Source organism: Lissotriton vulgaris, chromosome 6 (genome assembly GCF_964263255.1).
Source record: "Lissotriton vulgaris chromosome 6, aLisVul1.2, whole genome shotgun sequence".
Taxonomy (NCBI): Eukaryota; Metazoa; Chordata; class Amphibia; order Caudata; family Salamandridae; genus Lissotriton; species Lissotriton vulgaris.
In genome coordinates this window covers 1,163,505,986-1,163,524,763 of record NC_141694.1, presented here as the reverse complement: position 1 = coordinate 1,163,524,763, position 18,778 = coordinate 1,163,505,986, and the positions used below count along the sequence as shown (strand labels likewise).

General features: G+C 48.5%; 1 protein-coding gene across 1 annotated transcript in view; it reads left to right on the top strand.

Moving 5' to 3' along the window:
- AGPAT4 (1-acylglycerol-3-phosphate O-acyltransferase 4) overlaps positions 1–1,986 on the top strand; it is a 371,388-nt gene extending 369,402 nt beyond the window's left edge. The window contains exon 9 of the mRNA XM_086927247.1: positions 1,417–1,986. Coding sequence (XP_086783373.1) covers positions 1,417–1,496 — 80 coding nt within the window. The 3' untranslated portion in view covers positions 1,497–1,986. The remainder of the gene's footprint in view (positions 1–1,416) is intronic.
- Positions 1,987–18,778: the final 16,792 nt, after the last annotated feature.

The window sequence follows — 18,778 nt, the reverse complement described above, 5'->3', positions numbered from 1 at the left end:
CCTCACTCCAGGCCACACACCTTCTCGCACCAATAGACTTTTATGACTTCCTGAAATAAAAGCGCTCCTGTCTACTCGCTCCTTGAAACCCTCTGAACCATGGTTTAGGACCCACATAACACATATCAGAGTGGCGGGACATTTTGTCTCGAGGGTAAATAAACTTCTCCTCCCTCTACCCCGAAAAACTCACAGACGGAATGAGACTAGATGGGAAACAGAGCCAATGCAACGGGTCTGACTTTTGAGTGGGATACAATTCACACTACTGCCTTCAGGAACAAGGTCTCCCCTATACTGTTTCAAACCAAATACATGTTAATTAACAGAACATACTGGGCACCAGATAAGCTTTTTAGACTTCACCTAAGAGACAACCCTAAATGTTGGAATTGTGGTTCAGGGGTAGGGGACCTGGCCCATATGCTTTTCAATTACCCCACCTTGGGAAAATATTGGGAAAGAATTTTTGAGTGCATAGAGCATATTTTTTACATCAAGCCTGCGAGGGAGTTTGTCTATGTCCTACTAGGAGTACTAGACCTGAAGCTGGTCAATGACAACGATCACCAGCTCCTTGACCTACTCACTCTAGCATGCAAAGTCGTGTTATGTAAGTGGAAGAACGCCTCTGAAGTGTTGTTCAAAATATGGCAAGAATGGCTATCTTTTTTAAGAGGAGCATTCCTTCCCATGGCGCGCTTCTCATAAAAAACTATGGAAATCATTTGATGCTTCCTCCTTTTCATTTGATCCGCAGTAGGTACTGTAGGTAAATCTAAACGCTTGCCTGTGAAGTTCATGTTAACATACCACGGTTTCCGTGGACAAACCATCACTCTCATGATATTACTACCAAAGGATACCCGAATTGTGGGACATGTATAGACGCTGTAGATCTGGGGCCCTGGATAGGTCCATTGTATATGCAACTGTATACGTTGTGTAGCATTTGTTGATTTGATGATCGCGACCGGATTCCGTGCTACACATCTTCATGTATTTCTGTAATTATGTATTATTCTGCTTTCATTACGTATGATTTTGTTAGAAATATGTATGTAATTTACTATATGATTCAATGTATTTATATGCTTTATTTTTCTTTTCGCTTTCTTATCTTTTTCCTTTTATTTCTTTTTCTAAAAAAAAACGATTTGAAATTTAAAAAAAAGAAATGCTGTATTAGTGTCAGCAGTGAGGCATACATGGTGGCAGGTGCGTAGAAGTGGGTTGTGGGTTGCGGATTGGATGGGGTGAGGAGGATGGTCATGGGTGAGCATAAATAAGATAAATGTGTAGGGGGGCTCGAGTTAGTGTTACTGTGGGGCCAGACTGGCGGTTAGTGTACAATGCGCATTTTTCATTCGGGATTTCATAAAAGTGACCTTTGCTTTTTTCTAATTTTTGTTTCAGCCTCAGTCGTCGTGCGGTGGATGATCGGAATGACCGAAATAAACAAGGGCTCTACCTATGGCAACAACGACTGCAAGTAACAGCAGTACAAATTACCCTAGAGACTCCTCAGAACCCTCGGGGGACTCAGTGCATGTCCTGAAACTCTGCCGCGGCACATCACTCCCCTCCGACTTTGAGGGAAGGGCAGGGGCGGGCTGTGCAACCTCTGTTCGTGTTTGTTTTATAAGAAAGAGCCGAGCCTGCCTTTATCCTTGGCATTGTTTTTGGTCTGCCACATAAGAGGAATGCACCGCCATTTAACACCAACCGACGCGTTAAAGCTGAACTTTATTCTGGTTTCCCAGCCTATCTCTGCCATCTAGAACACGTGTATAACGGAAGAAAAAAATTAACGTATCGTTCAAGTGACGCAGGTTCCGCGTGCGTGCCTGGGACCATTACAAGGTATCAGATGGTAAAGCTTTCCTCTCGTGAGCTGTCAACTGGTGGGGGGAGGAGAGACCAATGTTCGCGTACCAGAGTGGACAAAACAGTGCCTCTACTCAAATTAAAATGGTTGTTTCGTAACGTCGGCTGGTGTTTTTTTGGGGGGCGGCGGGGCGGTGGGTGTTAATGTTTTATATATTTAATTGTCTCGAGGATCTTGCGAGATGAAATGGAACCTCGGTGAATGATAGTGGCAACGCTTGTGCACTGGTAATAATTGTAAGCGTTCATTTCAGAGCTATTTTAACCTACTTTAATTCAGGCTTTTATCTTTTCAGGTTTATAAAACATGATACCTGGAACTAGCTTTAGGCAGAGCAGCGCCGAGTAGCAACACATAACGAGGAATGGAAAACACGAGGCTAGCAATCACACTGATAAAGCACTTTTTCCCAAGAGGTTGGCATATATTTCGCCATACTGTGTTGAACCATTCAAGCATTCGTGTTTGCACTTCAGCAGGCTCTCTGATGTCTGAGGAAGGATAAACATGCGAAAAAACCTACGAGAAATCTAAAAGTTTGCATTTCTCAACCTAAACACAATAAACACATGTACCGCAGTATCTTAATATTAGTTTTTATGGTACCCAAGAGGCTTTGTTTTTTTCTGCTTTTTACACATAAATACGCTTATAAACAATATCTTTACATGTCTGTATTTATATTTAAAGGCCAAATCGGAGAGTAGGTTTTCGTGTGCCGTCTACGCAGGTTGACATTATGCAGATGAAAAATATGAACGTGATTTATTAGATAGCTACTGATTTGCTCATGCTTGTATTACACGCTAGTTGTGATAGCATTTTTGTAGGCATTTCTTGTTTACAGCACTAAAATCTGTTATGCCTTCAAAATCAACATGTCCCAGTGTTTTCAGCCTATTTTCGCTTCGAAGAATTTTGGCAGGTTTGACCTATCGAAATTTACTTGGGGGGGGGGGGAGTATGGAGGTGTGACGTCACTGCAAAATTTAGGTTGCGGTATGGAGTAGAGTGGAGTGTCTTTGAGTAGTGCAGTACAGTGTTGTGGAGAAGTGTGTCAGGCGTAGAGTGTAATAAATTGTCGTGCAGTGGCATGGCCTAGTGTGAATTGGCATATAGTGACATAGAGTGGAGTAGAGTGTCACTGAGTGGAGTGCTGTAGAGTGGACTGGCCATGGGTGGAGTAAAGTAGAGTGTCATAGTGTAAAGGGGCATAGAGTGGAGTGGTATAGGGTGGAGTAGACTGACCTAAAGTGGCATGCAGTGTCATGAAGTGTTGAATCAATCAATCAATCATTTGTAAAGCGCACTACATAACCGCGAGGGTCTCAAGGTGCTGGGGGGGCGGGCGCTACTGATCGAGCAGCCAGGTCTTGAGTATCCTCCTGAAGGTCTGCAGGTCTTGGGTCTGTCGTAGGCTCACTGGGAGGGTATTCCATGTCTTGGCGAGGTGGGAGAAGGATCTCCCAGAGGTGGTTGTTCTTCAGATGCGCGGAACGGTGGCGAGTGAGACGTCGGCGGAGCGTAGCTGGTGGTTGGGGATGTAGAAGGAGAGCCATCTGTTGAGGTAGGCTGGGCCGGTCTTGTGGAGTGCCTTGTGTGCGTGGGTGAGGAGCTTGAAGGATATCCTTTTGTTGACGGGGAGCCAGTGCAGGTTTCTCAGGTGGGGGGTGATGTGGCTGTGGCGTGGTACGTCGAGGATCAGTCGTGCCGAGGCGTTTTGGATGCATTGTAGTCGTTTGATGAGCTTGGTCGGGGCTCCCGCGTAGAAGGCGTTTCCGTTGCGTGCGTGGTTGGTGGGTGTCGGGGCTGCCCCCAGTGCCTTCGGCCACCAGGAGTCGTCCCAGGCTGAAGGTTTGGAGCCGAGGATGAGGACCTCCGTCTTGTCCGAGTTCAGCTTCAGACGGCTGATCTTCATCCTGTCGGCGACGGCCTTCATTCCTTCGTGGACTGGCCATGGGTGGAGTAAAGTAGAGTGTCATAGTGTAAAGGGGCATAGAGTGGAGTGGTATAGGGTGGAGTAGACTGACCTAAAGTGGCATGGAGTGTCATGAAGTGTTGAATCAATCAATCAATCATTTGTAAAGCGCACTACATAACCGCGAGGGTCTCAAGGTGCTGGGGGGGCGGGCGCTACTGATCGAGCAGCCAGGTCTTGAGTATCCTCCTGAAGGTCTGCAGGTCTTGGGTCTGTCGTAGGCTCACTGGGAGGGTATTCCATGTCTTGGCGAGGTGGGAGAAGGATCTCCCAGAGGTGGTTGTTCTTCAGATGCGCGGAACGGTGGCGAGTGAGACGTCGGCGGAGCGTAGCTGGTGGTTGGGGATGTAGAAGGAGAGCCATCTGTTGAGGTAGGCTGGGCCGGTCTTGTGGAGTGCCTTGTGTGCGTGGGTGAGGAGCTTGAAGGATATCCTTTTGTTGACGGGGAGCCAGTGCAGGTTTCTCAGGTGGGGGGTGATGTGGCTGTGGCGTGGTACGTCAAGGATCAGTCGTGCCGAGGCGTTTTGGATGCATTGTAGTCGTTTGATGAGCTTGGTCGGGGCTCCCGCGTAGAAGGCGTTTCCGTTGCGTGCGTGGTTGGTGGGTGTCGGGGCTGCCCCCAGTGCCTTCGGCCACCAGGAGTCGTCCCAGGCTGAAGGTTTGGAGCCGAGGATGAGGACCTCCGTCTTGTCCGAGTTCAGCTTCAGACGGCTGATCTTCATCCTGTCGGCGACGGCCTTCATTCCTTCGTGGAGGTTGGCTTTGGCGGTGATGGGGTCCTTGGTGAGGGAGAGGATCAGCTGAGTGTCGTCGGCCTCGGAGATTATGTTGAGGTCGTGCTGTCGAGCTACGTGTGCGAGCGGGGCCATGTAAATGTTGAACAGCGTCGGGCTGAGGGAGGATCCCTGGGGTACGCCGCAGATGATCTCGGAGGCTTTGGAACGGAACGGGGGTAGGCGGACGCTCTGGGTTCTGCCGGAGAGGAAGGAGGTGGTCCAATCCAGAGCCTTGTCTCGGATCTCTGCGGCGTGGAGGCGTGCGCGCAGTGTGCAGTGGCAGACGGTGTCGAAGGCACCAGAGAGGTCTAAGAGGATGAATACTGCCTTCTCGCCGTTGTCCAGCAGGGTCCTGATGTCATCGGTGGCCGCGATAAGTGTAGTCTCGGTGCTGTGGTTGCTGCGGAAACCTGACTGGGAAGAGTCCAGGATTCTGTTTTCTTCGAGGTATCGGGTTAGCTGTCTTTTGACGGTTTTCTCGATGACCTTTGCCGGGAAGGGGAGCAGAGGGATGGGACGGAAGTTCTTAAGGTCTCTTGGGCCTGACTTAGGTTTTTTAGTGGGGCGTTGCTCTCTGCATGTTTCCACATCTCTGGGAAGGTTGCGGTCTCGAGGAAGAGATTGATGACTTTGCTCAGGTGAGGTGCGATGGAGCTGCTTGCTCTGTTCAAGACGTGGTGCGGGAATGGGTATGACAGAGAGCCGGAGTGGATTGTGCTCATGGTCTTGATGGTGTCATCGATGCTCATGCTGGCCCAGACTAGCAGGGGGTCATGGTTGATGGTATGCGGAGGGTCTGTTGGGGCTGTCTTGGTGTTGAAGCTGTCGTGGATGTCTGCTATCTTGCGGTGGAAGAAGGTGACGAGGGAGTAGCACAGGGCTTGCGACGGCGGGATGTTGTTGGTGTTGGAGCTGGGGTTGGAGAGTTCCTTCACGATGTTGAAGAGCTCCTTGCTATTGTGTGCGTTGTTGTCGAGGCGGTCTTTGAAGGAGGTCCTCTTGGCCGCCCTGATGAGGTGGTGGTGGTTGCGGATGGCATCCTTGTGTGTTGTGTGGCTGTCCGGGGTTTGTTCACTGTGCCATTTCTTCTCTAGTTTCCGGCAGGCTTGCTTGGAGGCTAGGAGTTCTGGGGTGAACCAGCTAGACCTCTTGCTGGTGTCACTGTGAGCGGGTTTCTTCAGCGGGGCGAGGGTGTTGGCGCAGTCCTCAATTCAGCATCTGAGGCTGTGGGCAGTGTTGTCGGTGTTGGAGGGTTCGGTGGGTGGGCTGAGAGCAAGGTTAGCGTGTAGTTTGTCTTCAGTGACTTTGCTCCAGCAGCGGCGGGGGATCTGTTGGGTGCTGTGGTATGTGGTGGGCTTCTGGAAGGTGAAGTGGATGCAGCTGTGGTCGGTCCAGAGGAGTTCGGTGGTGTGGCTGACTGAGACATGCAGGCTTGAGGAGAAGACGGCGGAGTAGGTGGGCATTGTGACGCGTTACTTCAGTCTGTGGTTGGCAAGGTTATCGATCAGGATTGTGGAGTTGTTGTCGTTGTTCTTCTCAAGGTGGAAGTTCATGTCTCCGAGGAGGATGTAGTCGGTGGAGGTCAGGAATGCATACTGATCAAGTCGGCGATGGAGTCGCTGAACTGGGGGCGGGGTCCGGGGGGTCGGTAGACGCGGGTGCCTCTGAGGGTGGAGTTAGGGTCTGTGTGGATCTGGAAATGCATGTTTTCAGTGGTGCTGAGTGCGTCGGCGGTGCTAGTCGAGACCCTGATGCAGTTCTTGTGGATGATGGCGATTCCTCCTCTGACTCCATTGGTGCAGTCTCTGCGGGTGATCTTGTAGCCGTCTGGGATGGCTATGGCTATGTCGGGTGCGGAGGAGTCGTTAAACCAGGTCTCTGTCAGGAAGGCGACGTCCGGGGATGTTGTGTCGAGCAGGTCCCAGAGCTCGATGGCATGCTTGCTTGCAGAGCGGGTGTTCAGTAGTATGCATCGGAGGGGGTTGGGATCTTCCTTGGCGGGTGGTTCGTCGGCTCTGAGGCTGGTGTAGCTGGAGGTCTGGCAGGTGAAGGGGCAGTGTGTGCGTTTCCAGGCGGCCTTGAAGCAGGATGGCTCAGTCCGGAGTTGAGAGCGTGCAGAGTGCTGGCATTGTAGTGGCGGCGGTCGTCGTGGTGGGTGCGGGGGCAAGGGGTTTTGGTGCTGGGGGTGGTCCAGTCGCGGAAGGGCGCCGACGGGCTTGCCTTAGGCTCGCCTTCGGCGCGACAGCACATCGGCTTGCATATATGGGGAGGTGGGAGGGAGAAGCAGCTGGGAGGCCGGGGCAGCAAATGGGCAGTGGTCCGTCAGGGGGGCGGGGCCGCAGGGGAAGCAGCGGCGAGGGACATCGAAGGTAGCAGAAGAAGAAAGGGGCACAAAATCGAGGGAAAAATGACTGGCACAAAAGGGCACAAAAAACGAGTGGAACAGAAGGCAAAAGGGACACAGAAACGAGGGAAAAACGAGTGGCACAGAGGGCAAAAGGGCACAAAAAACAAGTGGAACAGAGGGCAGAAGGGCACAAAAAACGAGTGGAACAGAAGACAAAAGGGGCACAAAAACAAGGAAAAAACGAGTGGCACAGGGGGCAGAAGGGCACAAAAAACGAGTGGAATAGAGGGCAGAAGGGCACAAAAAACGAGTGGAACAGAAGGCAAAAGGGGCCCAAAAACGAGGGAAAAAACGAGTGGCACAGAAGGCAGACTGGAACAAAAAATGAGTGGAACGGAAGGCAAAAGGGGCACTAAAAACGAGTGGCACAGAAGGCAAAAGGGCACAGAAATACCGGAAAAATGAGTGGCACAGAGGCAAAATACAGAACACAGAAATACAGGGGCAACTAAGAACAGAAGGCAGAACCGGCAGAGAGGCACGGGTGCAGCGAGGGGAACAGAAGGGAAAACCGGGCAGAGACACAGGGGCAGCGAGGGGAACAGAAGGGAAAACTGGGCAGAAACACTGGTGCAGAGAGAGCACGGGGACAGTGAGGGGAACAGGGAAGAAAAAGGGGCACGGACCACGTACAGGCAGCGGGGGAAGTCAGATAACAGCAGTCACAGAAACAACAATGAAAATACAGGCAAAACAATAAAAGCAATAAAGCGGAGGATGAACAAACCTACCTACGGCCTACCACTGGCCACCAGGGATGAGGCGCAGGTGGTAGCCTGCGGGTGGTGGAGGGCCTCAGACTTCCTCAGCAGCAGCAGCTGGGGCAGGGCGACACAGGCGGTGCTTTGCGTAGGGGGAGCGACCTACCTGGTGGGGTCAAGGGTGGAGTGCTGTTGAGTTTCCTCGTGTGAAGTGGCATTGAGTGTTGTGGAGTAGAGTGGCGTAGAATGGTGTGGCTTAAAGTCGAGGAGCATAGAGTAGAGTATTGTAGGGTCGAGTGGTGTAGTTTGAAGTGGCATAGTGTGGACTATGCATGGTGTTGTAGCGCACTGTCTTTACAGACAACACATTTTCAATTGAAATGACCATTACATTTGCACGTGCAGTTTTACTGATGAAAGTATGTAGCGCACAAATAATAATGTCTGGAAATGGCATCCCCTGTTTTATGGATTGATCATATTTAAATATTATGTTTCCACCACACTTCAGAATTACAAAAAAAGTGCTTCATTTGGGCTTTTGTAATTCTGATATATTCGGAAACATTTGCACAGTTCTTTTACAGACATTGACATTTTGTTGTGTGCTAGAAAAAAATATTTTCTTTCCCAGTACCCAACAAGATTTTTACATAAATCCTCTCATTTTGAAATCACAGAAAAGTAAACACCAAGCTCCCTCAGAAGACAGAGCCTGACATTTTACCTCTGTCTTTGAATGTACAGCAAATGTGGCAAGATAAGAGCAGAATGTAAAGGCCTGTGAAGGCGAGGACTCATGGAAGAATGCAAGGAGTGATGGTAAACAAGTTTTGTTCCATGGGAGCGACAAAGACATGCCGGACAGCCAAAAACAAATGAAGCCAGCAAAAAGAAAGCCAGAAAATGTGAGTTACTAACCACAAAGCCAATAGTAAGCAATGGCGGAATGCATTTCCAGGAAAGCATCCAGAATGCCCTCATGATGTCTTTTCACAACCAGGACGCGGAAGCATCAAAGATGACCTGTACTTCTCCCTCATACAGAAAGCAAAGGAGACACAGTGCACAGAACACCAGACTGAATTATCCAGTTGTTGATGGAAATCTGTTATCTCATGCCTGTGCCAGATTTACTGGTGCTTTGCGCCAGCTGTGTATGCTGTTTATTGTCTGGTCATACAGTGGTTTACTCAGGAAAGGTGCATTTTCCAGAGCACGAAATGCATTTTGTGCTTTAAAATGCAATGCATTAAGGGGTCGTTTCTGGTGATAGATCAACGCAAACAACCATAGACTTTGATGCAAAGCTCAATCTACTAGGATATCCAGATGTGGCTTTGCGTCAACAACAAATTCCTACTTCAGGCATGCACAAACAACTGGGAATGCTTTGATTTCCCCAGAAGATGCACTGCATGTGTGCTGTAGCATACAGCACATATACTATACATTGGATTCCTCTGTGTTTGTCTGCATGTAGGAAACTATACTGGAAGGGTATGCTTCCAATACATATCATAGGGTATGCAATGAACACTCGCCTCTACACTAAGTTGTGAAGAAATCAGACATGCCAGGCAGCCTTTTTTTTGCGCTAGTACAAGGTAAGACAACAGAAGCAGGCCAGTTTTAGAAGATATCATTATGCACCATGTTTACTCCTTCACATACCTCTGAGCAGCAAAATTCAATATTGCACTGCATTTTGTGAAACCTTAGTGAATCTACACCTCGTTCCCAACACTGTCTTCTCTGAGTGCAAATAAGGATTGTAGCAGGTTCCAAAAGCCGCACCTGAGCTTAAGTCATCCAGTGAAGTGATGAATTTGGCATTGTGTGGCTGGGGCGCTGCAGGCTCAGCAGAACCAAGCAGGTTGTGTCTTATAGTCACATAACACATCTCTCCCACTTTCACCAGAGAGACCTCAGGAGCCTTTTAAACAAGCAAAATCTCCTGCTCCAAATCTCTTTGGATCACCCTCCACAAGAACCTGAATCTTCAGGCATATTTGAATAGCATAACATGGAGTATCCAAGCCCAACTAAGGGCCAGATGTAGGTATCCAAATACCGATTTTCGGCCGTTACCGACCGGTATTTGGATAGTGAGTTGTACGGCATCTTAAAATACAGATTCAGTAATTTTACCGAATCGTAATTTTACCGAATCTGTAAATTTACCGATTCGGTAAAATGACCAAATCTGTATTTTAAGATGTAGGTGGCACTGTAAACAGTGCCACAGGGCTTTAAGGGCATGTATGTGGGCCACATGGCACAGGTGTACATGCACAGATTTGCATATACACAGGTATTCGTTATTTACCACCAACTAATAGTTGGTGGTAAATAACGAATCCTTAAAGCCCTGTGGCACACATACATGCCCTAAGGGCATGTATGTGTGCCACATGGCACACAAGCCCTAATCAGGGGTGCAACAGGGTGTCAAAGTGACACCCTGCCACCCTTGAATTATTCGGTATTTACCGAATCAGTAATTACCGAATCGGTAAATACCGATTCGGTAATTACTGAATGTTACCGATTCGGTAAAAAATACCGAATATTTACCTACATCAGATTTACTGATTCTAAAATACCGAATCGGTAAAATTCGGTATTTTAGAATCGGTAAAAATTATTTACCTACATCTAGCCCTAAGTCTCTTAAAACAGATTACACCTTTCATTCTGGACTCAGATCTGAACAAAACAGTGTAAATCCTAGATTATGGCAATGACATCCTTGTAGGCATTCCCAAGATGCACCTGACACCCATGAAGGCAGTCTTGCACTCTGCTGCTACACGTATTTCAGGTACAAGGCCCTTTGATCACATCTCTCTGGTGTTCATCAACGTTAGCTGGCCTACCAATGGCTAAACATGTCTTCAGAATTGCTTCAATTACCCTCAAAGAGATGCAAAAGGGCATTCTGGAACACCTGGTTCAGAAACTCAAACCATCTGGTTATGCTGTGCTATGGGTAGTGTAAACTCTCTCCTGCCTGCTAGAACCCTAATGTTCAAGAAACCAAAAGCTATGCCCTTCTTCTTCTCCAGAAAGTTCCAAAATATGGACCGACAACCCCAACCCCCCCCCCCCCCCCCACAATGGAGATCGCTCTTTTGAATGTTTCAAAAAAGAAATGAAAGCCATTCTGTTCCACAGATACCTTATGAACTTGTCCCTACCCTCTTCGCTGGTTCACAGAGCGTAATCTCTTCCATCCAGGGCCAGACTGTAAACAGCAACCAGCCTTGGCAGATTGCTGCTCGACCAGACCGTGGGGGTGGGGGAGCGCGCTGGTAAAAAAGCACCCCTCCCGCTTTTGTTACTGGGGGCCAATAGTGACAAAACCGGCCCCAGTGCCGGCTTTAGGGCAGTGCGACCAGTGCGGCCGCACTGGTGCTGACCTGGGGATGGGGCGGTGACTTCAGGAAGGGCACTGTGTTTATCAATGATTTAAAAATGCCTGCAGCAGAGTTCCTAGCGAAAGAGATCAGAGTTTTGTCTAGTGGCAGTGTTCACTTGCACTAAAGTAGAGCAGGTGGTTGCAGAACCGTTTTTACCCACTTACTGGGTATTGGCGGCAGGGGAACCGCCCACGTCTTCCATACCCTCCGTCTATAGAGAAAGGAGACACAGGAGCCTTCGTCTGCAGGAGGTACCCAGTTGTATTCTAATAGCCCGGGCTATGGAACAGAGTCCCAAGCTAGTGGGACACAAGACAGAGGAGGCAGCTGCTTCACTCTGCAGCTTACAGGCCTTATATACACATTTCCCACCTTAAGAAACCAGTTTGACTAACACCTTACGAGTCAAAATGCAGTTACACCATACTTTGTTCAGGCAGGACGGGGGCTGCAACAGATGGTACAAAAGATTACGAACAGGTCTTGCAAAACAGGATATGTACGTGAGAGAACAGACAGATCTTGAACAACAGGATATGTGAAAGAAACAAGTTCTGGGATGGTGGCTTGACCAAGTCTTGCGAAACAGGATGGATGTGTGCAGGAGCTCAGTCCAAGGGTGGTGAGGCCAATCCTCAAGGAGCAGGAAGTGGTCGTGACAGTTAGAATTTCATCAGACATCAGCAGAAACGACCAGGAGGGTCGTGCAGAGGTGTTTGACACAAAATGGCAATGCAAAAATAATGGAGTCCTGACACAAAATAAATGCCGACAAGAAGGACACTTTTCCTCAGACCCTCCTTTTGCAATTGAGTGGCAAATACCCTAGGAAACATCGATATTTATGAGATCATCTGTTTCTTGTTGGAGCATCATCTTCATATTGGTGTTGTGAATGATAGATGGTTGAGGCTTGAGAGCCTGAACACACGTTGCACAGAGCATTGTCAGGCACTGAATGCACAAACAGCAGGAGACTAGGGCAGCCACTCCCAAGGCAAGGAAGATGAGGACCCTCCATCCCTATTGGGAAAGGAGGCCCCAGATCCAGCCTGTGAGGGACCAGTTGCCTTCATCCTGATGAATTTCAGAGGAAAGCTGATGCAGACGTTGGATGGCATCATATACTGTGGGTGCGTGATCTGGAATATACACACAGCAGCTGGAATATACACACAGCAGCTGGAGCCAATCAATTTACACACACCACCACGATCAGCGAGGATGATGTCGAGGACCATGCAATTTTGAAGTGTTACAAGGCGGTTTGCCTGCAGCCCTGCAGTGATGTTGGAGAGGGCACCAGCTGTTTCTGTGATGGTGGCCTCAAGGACCCTGGTCAGTCCTTATATAGCCCGACTGTTTGTCATGGGGCCCCAGAATGGGAGGAAACCCTTAAAGAAGTCCCCGGCTTCCTGGCCTACTGTATCCTCAGCCGATATGAAACCCCTACGTGAGCGGCGCAAAGTGCCCTTCATCAACAGGTGGTAATCTACTTGGGTAGAATGCGTTGGTGGAAGGAGGAAGGCCAGATAGCAGGTACCAGACCAGTTACGGGGGAGCCAAGTGTAGGCTGCTGTGCCACAGACAAAATAAGTGTTGGGGGTCGCCATCAACTTTGGAGGAGACGTAGAGTTTAAAGTTTTAATGATGTCACAGATACTAGTACCAACTTTCTTACAGCCAGATTCATGAAGGTAAAATCGGCTCGCAAAGGGTCAGATTCTGAGAATCTGGCACTTTGCGAGCGCTTTTATTGCATTTGGGATTCATCATCCCAAATGCAATAGTCGCAAAATCTGAAATCGCTAAATTGCGAAGAATTACATTTAAGGAATCTCTATTTGAGATTCCTTAAATGCAATTCATGAACCATTTTAGAATTGCGAATTCACAATTTTTGGCCGCTATTTACCGCGAAGTCTGACTTCGTGGTAAATAGCGAAAACTTCGAAAAATGCTCTTTAGTGCATTTTTCTTTGTTGGATGTTACACACACACATGTCCTTTGGACATGTGTGTGCGCAACACCAGTGTAAATCACCATTTCAGGGGTGCTACAGCGTGTCCTTTGGACAACCTGGCACCCTTGAAATCGCTTCCTTATTTGCGATTCGCTAATTGCTAATCGCAAATAAGGATTGACCTTATTTGCGATTAGCAATTAGCGAATCGCAAATAAGGAAGATGTAGAAATCGCTATAAATTTTTCGATTTCTACATGCATCCCGTTTTGCGAGTCTTTAATAGTGATTCCTTAATAATCGCTATTAAGGACTCGCAAAAGAGGAGCATGATGAATCTGGGGGTTAGTTCCCAAGCCATGGATGCAGACACTGCCCCGCACATTTATAACATTCAGAGTGTTTCGTATATCAGGTAGTAGCCTTCTGGCAAGAAATTGGGTAAATGTTTGCCGAGAAGTTGAGTTAAATACCACCATCTCACCGAGTTCATCCGTTGGTAATAGCAATGTTGATGAGCCGGTCGGGCAAAAAGGGGTGTTGGTATTGCAAGACGTGTTTCACCAGAAGTCATCTGAAAATGTTCCAAGGACAGAATTGTCAGTGCCATTGATAGTATAGGCCTCCTGCATCAACATCCACCATGCAAGACAGGACCCGGAAGTGGAAAAAGGATAAGGAAAGAATGGGACAGGTTGTGTCATAGCATGCGGCATCAGTCCACATACCCAACAGTTGGAAGTATTTATGATCAGCTGATGATGATGTAACATCTGGACAAAGGTGTTATTGAAAAATTCTGCACGGCGGGGTAATTAGTGGGCGGGTAACGTGAAATACTGATTCTCTGCAGGAGTCGGGGTAGGAGTTGGTGGGGTAAGAGGATAGTAGATCAGTAACATCCAACCGATGATAGACAAGATGATTAAGACAAACAGTGTCACCACGGGGGCCACAAAGCACTTGCCATGTAGGAGACTAACATATCGTTTCTGGACTTGGGTGTATTGGACGGCTGCCATTGTACTAAGCCAGAGACCTGTTGCGGCTGTCTGTGATTGGTGGCTGCTTCACTGGATGCAGGTGCCAAAAGCCCTAGGGGCATACCTTAGTCTGACATACCAACACCATTCTTAGCCAGGAGATCACAGCCCTACAGCCTATAGGTACCTGAGCGAAGTCAAGGGCAAGCTTTCCTTCTGAAACGCAAGTTATATCGAGTAGAAGTAGGCTCAGTATGGTCAAGGAATAATTGTTCCTGATGCTGAGCAGAGTGAGGGGAGTGTTCCACCTTTCCCTTTAGTATTCAGTCACTCTCTGCTTCCGTAGATGTGAAATGTAATCTTGCGTCGCTGAATGGAACAAACATCGGGACTATTTCTATCTCCTGAGTCTCCTTGTCCTTCTATCACCCACTGATCATAGGGGAGAGGCAGAGGCACTCGTCTGCAGTGCATCGCATGGATCCAGTTCTTCCCACCTTCAACTTTCACGGCAGTACGGGTGGCCAGTAACACCTGACAGGGCTGTGACCAGTGGGGCTCTAGGCTCTTAGTACTTTGAAAGTTACGAATCAAAACCCAGTCGCCAGGTTGGATAACGTACCTGGGCCCTCGCTTTTATCAGGTATGGCCTCATGCACCTGGTGGTAAAGAGTACGTAAGGTGTTAGTCAAACTGTACAGATAATCAATCAACACAGGGTATTCAACATCAGACAGTTTCTGGGGCCGTGGAATACCCCACACATTGGCAGGCCTCCCGAACACAATTTCATGAGGAGATAGTCCTATCCTGGTATGGGCCGTTGTCCTGACAGACAGCAGAGCATCAACCCAAGTGACACCTGTCTCGGCTACAGTCTTGGCCATTTTAGTCTTTAGGATGCCATTGTACACCTCCACTAGACCTGCTGACTGGGGGTGGTTAGCTGCATGACCTTTTTGTTTCCTATCCAGTGCTGAACAGACATACTCCATTATTTGAGCCGTTAAGTGTGTCCCGTTGTCATTCCAAACCAAACGAGGCAAACCAAATCGTGGGAAGTATTCTTTCAATAGTACTTTAGCGGTAGTGATAGCGGTGCAGTCTATGACAGGGTAGGCCTCTACCCATCGGCTGAAGGTACAGACCACCACCAGGGAGTATTTTAATTTGTTACATCTGTCCCTCTGGATATAATCCATCTGGAGGGCTTCGAAAGGAAAGGTGGGGAGGGGGAGAATCCTCCTCCAGGGGTCACTGTACCTTTTCCCGGGTTGAACATAAGGCAAATCATGCATGTTTTGACCATCCTCTCAGCATATGCTGGTATCTTTGAATTATACCAGGTGGGTTCCAGCAACTTACATATCCCTTTCTCACTAATGTGAGCAGGACTATGGGCCATCGGTACTACCGGTAGCACATGACTGTCGGGCAACATCCATTGTCTCTCCATAGTGATACGGGCCCAACAACCATCTATTCCCTTTTCCGCTTAATGTTCCGTCCACATCCTCAGCTCCTCAGGGGTAGCATGGCACTGAATATCGATCACACTCTGTACTGTATCTTCAACCATGCCCCCCTCTGCCACCCACCGGTCGTGACCTCCCACATACATTCCTTCCTTTTTCTTAAGAGCTGGCTGTCTTGCTGTCTGGTCAGCCAGGGCATTGCCTTTTCCAACATCATCCATCACTTTCTTATGCGCTTTACGTTTTATAATAGCTACCTTTCTGGGAAATGTCAGGGAGTCTAATAATCGGTGATTTAGGGGGCCATGTTGAATTTTCGTCCCATGTGAGGTAAGGAAATTCCTTTCTTTCCACAGTCTCCCAAAGTTGTGAGACACCCCAAAGGCATACTGACTGTCAGTGTAGATATTAACCGTAATTCCTTTGTTTAACTCACAGGCTCTAGTGAGCGCTACTAATTCTGCAGCCTGAGCAGAACACTGTGGAATCTGAGCTGTTTCTACTACTTGCTCCAATGTCGTGAGGGCGTAGGCGGCTGATGTGTTACCATCTGGCCCTCTGAGACATGATCCATCCACATACAGTGTACCTTCTGGGTCTGCTATCGGGGTATCCTGTAAGTCAACCCGCCCCTTCGTCTCCTCCTCTGTCCTCAATATACAGTCATGTGGATCTAAACAGGCATCCTGAGTATCCAGTGGGAGTAAGGTGGTGGGATTCAGTACAGTGCATCTCTTGATGTTAATGTGGCTGGAAAAGAGTGTCAATTCATATCCTGTGAGTCGTGCACTAGTGAGGTACTGTGTCTTGGTGTTATTAAGGAGGGTATCCACAGAATGGGGAACCATCCGAGTCAAAGGGGAGTTCATGACGATCCCCGCACTCTGACGTACCATGAGTGCGGACGCAGCTGTCCCCTGTAGGAATCCTGGGAGAGCCCTTGCAACAGGATCTAAGGTGGCTGAAAAATAGGCACATGGCCGATGGTGACCTCCGAATATCTGGGTCAAGACAGCACATGCACAGCCGTCTGTCTCATGTACAGAAAGAAAAAAATGTTTGTTATAATCAGGAGTACCGAAGACTGGAGCAGTACACAGAGCTCCTTTTAAATCCTGGAAGGCCTGTGTATGCTCTCTAGTCCATGCAAAGGAACTGTTCGATATGTCTTTAGTGGTGAGGGCAAGAAGCGGTTTGACTATGACCAAAAATTGGAAATCCACTGTCTGCAGTATGAGGTTAGACCTATGAAGGCTCGCACATGCTTTTGTGTCCGTGGGGTCGCCATAGCATTGATAACGGCTACATGATCAGCGGTGAGCCGCCTTCCATCCTTCGAGAGGAGATTACCTAAATAGGTCACCTTCTCTTAACAAAATTGAAGCTTTTTTAAAGAGACCTTGTGGTTATGGAGGGCAAGGTGGCGTAACAAACAGAGGGTAGCCTCTTTACATGTCGAGGCGGAATTTGCAGTAATTAGGAGGTCATCAATATACTGCAGAAGTGTGGAATTATCAGGGAGTTCCAAGGAATCTAGTTGACTTTTGAGAGCTTGACTATAGATACTGGGGCTCTCGGTGAAGCCTTGAGGGGCGCGGCAAAATCTAAAGCTCCGCCCACCAAGGGAGAAACCAAAAAAATGTCTGATGTCAGGATGTATAGGAATACTGATAAAGGCATTCTTCAGGTCTATGACAGAAAAGTGTGTGGCGTCAGAAGGGACCATCGTCAAGAGGGCTGTAATGTCGGGGCAACAGGGTATTGGGAGATCATTATTTTGTTAAGGGCTCTCCGGTCAATCACAAATCTGTATATTTTAGGGGAGAAAGCATCTCCATTGGTCTTTTTAAGAACCAGAATAATGGGACTGTTACAGATATTACCATGTGTCTCCTCCACTACGCCCTTGTCCATAAATTCAGATATTATTGTTAAAAGAGCCGCTTCTCCTTCTGCGGGCAGTCTATCCTGTCGAAGGCGGGGAAGGATGGCTCCGGGCTGAATACGTACCACATGAGGGGATATATTGAGACAGCCGACATCAGTGTCTGATGATGCCCAGAGGGAGGAAGGTAAAGACTGCAACTCTGGTGGGAGGGGACCGGACAGTCACATATAGGAGGCTGTGGTGGGGAAATTGTTAGGGATACACATTGGGGACTACATGATATGGTCGCATACAGAGCTTTCAGTAAATCCAGGCCTAATACGTTTTCACTGCAACCTGTAGTGAGGACAAAGGGAGCGTCAACATGTGCGGGGCCAATATCGAGACGGAGGGGTTCAGAGACAGGGCTGGTCACGGGTGTTCCTGCAAAACCCACAGACATTCATGTTGCCAGAAAGGGGTGCCTCCGGGACTGACAGATGTGCAATAGAAGACCTGGTGGCCCCAGTATCCAGAAGAAAATTCTGATCGTTCCCCACAACTGACACTTGAACATACGGGCCCCTTTGATCCACTGAAATTTGCACTCTAGTAATACCCCTTTCCTGGCTGACCTATGCTTGACAGAACCCTGTCTCATCAACTTCATCATAATCATCATTGTAATAAGTGTGTGTTGCTTCGTATCCATCAAACCTATTGGTCGGGCGTTGCCGGACAGGGGCGTCATCCCTGGATCTATGCTCTTTGTCGTGCGGACAGGGCGGGCCATGGTCCCTAGTTGGCCTCCCTCCCTAGGAGCACGAGGCCTAGTCTTCCCTGTTCGGATGTTTTTAGCTAATACGGGACACTCATCTATCCAATGGCCGTACCCTTTACAATAAGCGCATTGATTTATTTGGAGGGCCCCAGTGCGTTGAGGGCCTGAGGGGGTAGACTGGCGAGCCCTCAGAGAAGGTTTGGGCTGTGGTCTAAAAATTCCAGCGGGCATCGGGACCCTGTAGAATTACCTTAGTCTTAAGATCCCTAGCCCTCTTACTTTTCTTTTCTCTATCTTCATTCTGCCTATTCTCGTGAAACTGTGCCATAGCCAAGATGCCAGTCATAGTCTGGGCAGACCATGTACTCTCAACCTTCTTGAGCCTGGCGGAAATCTCAGGAAGCAAGTTGCTGACAAACTTATCGACAAATACTGGGCTAGAGCCTGGGATCCGGGGGTCCAAGCCACTATGTCCCTTGTATTCTGTTTCTAGACGGGTAAAGAAGTCAGCCACACTTTCATCTTTTCGTTGCCTA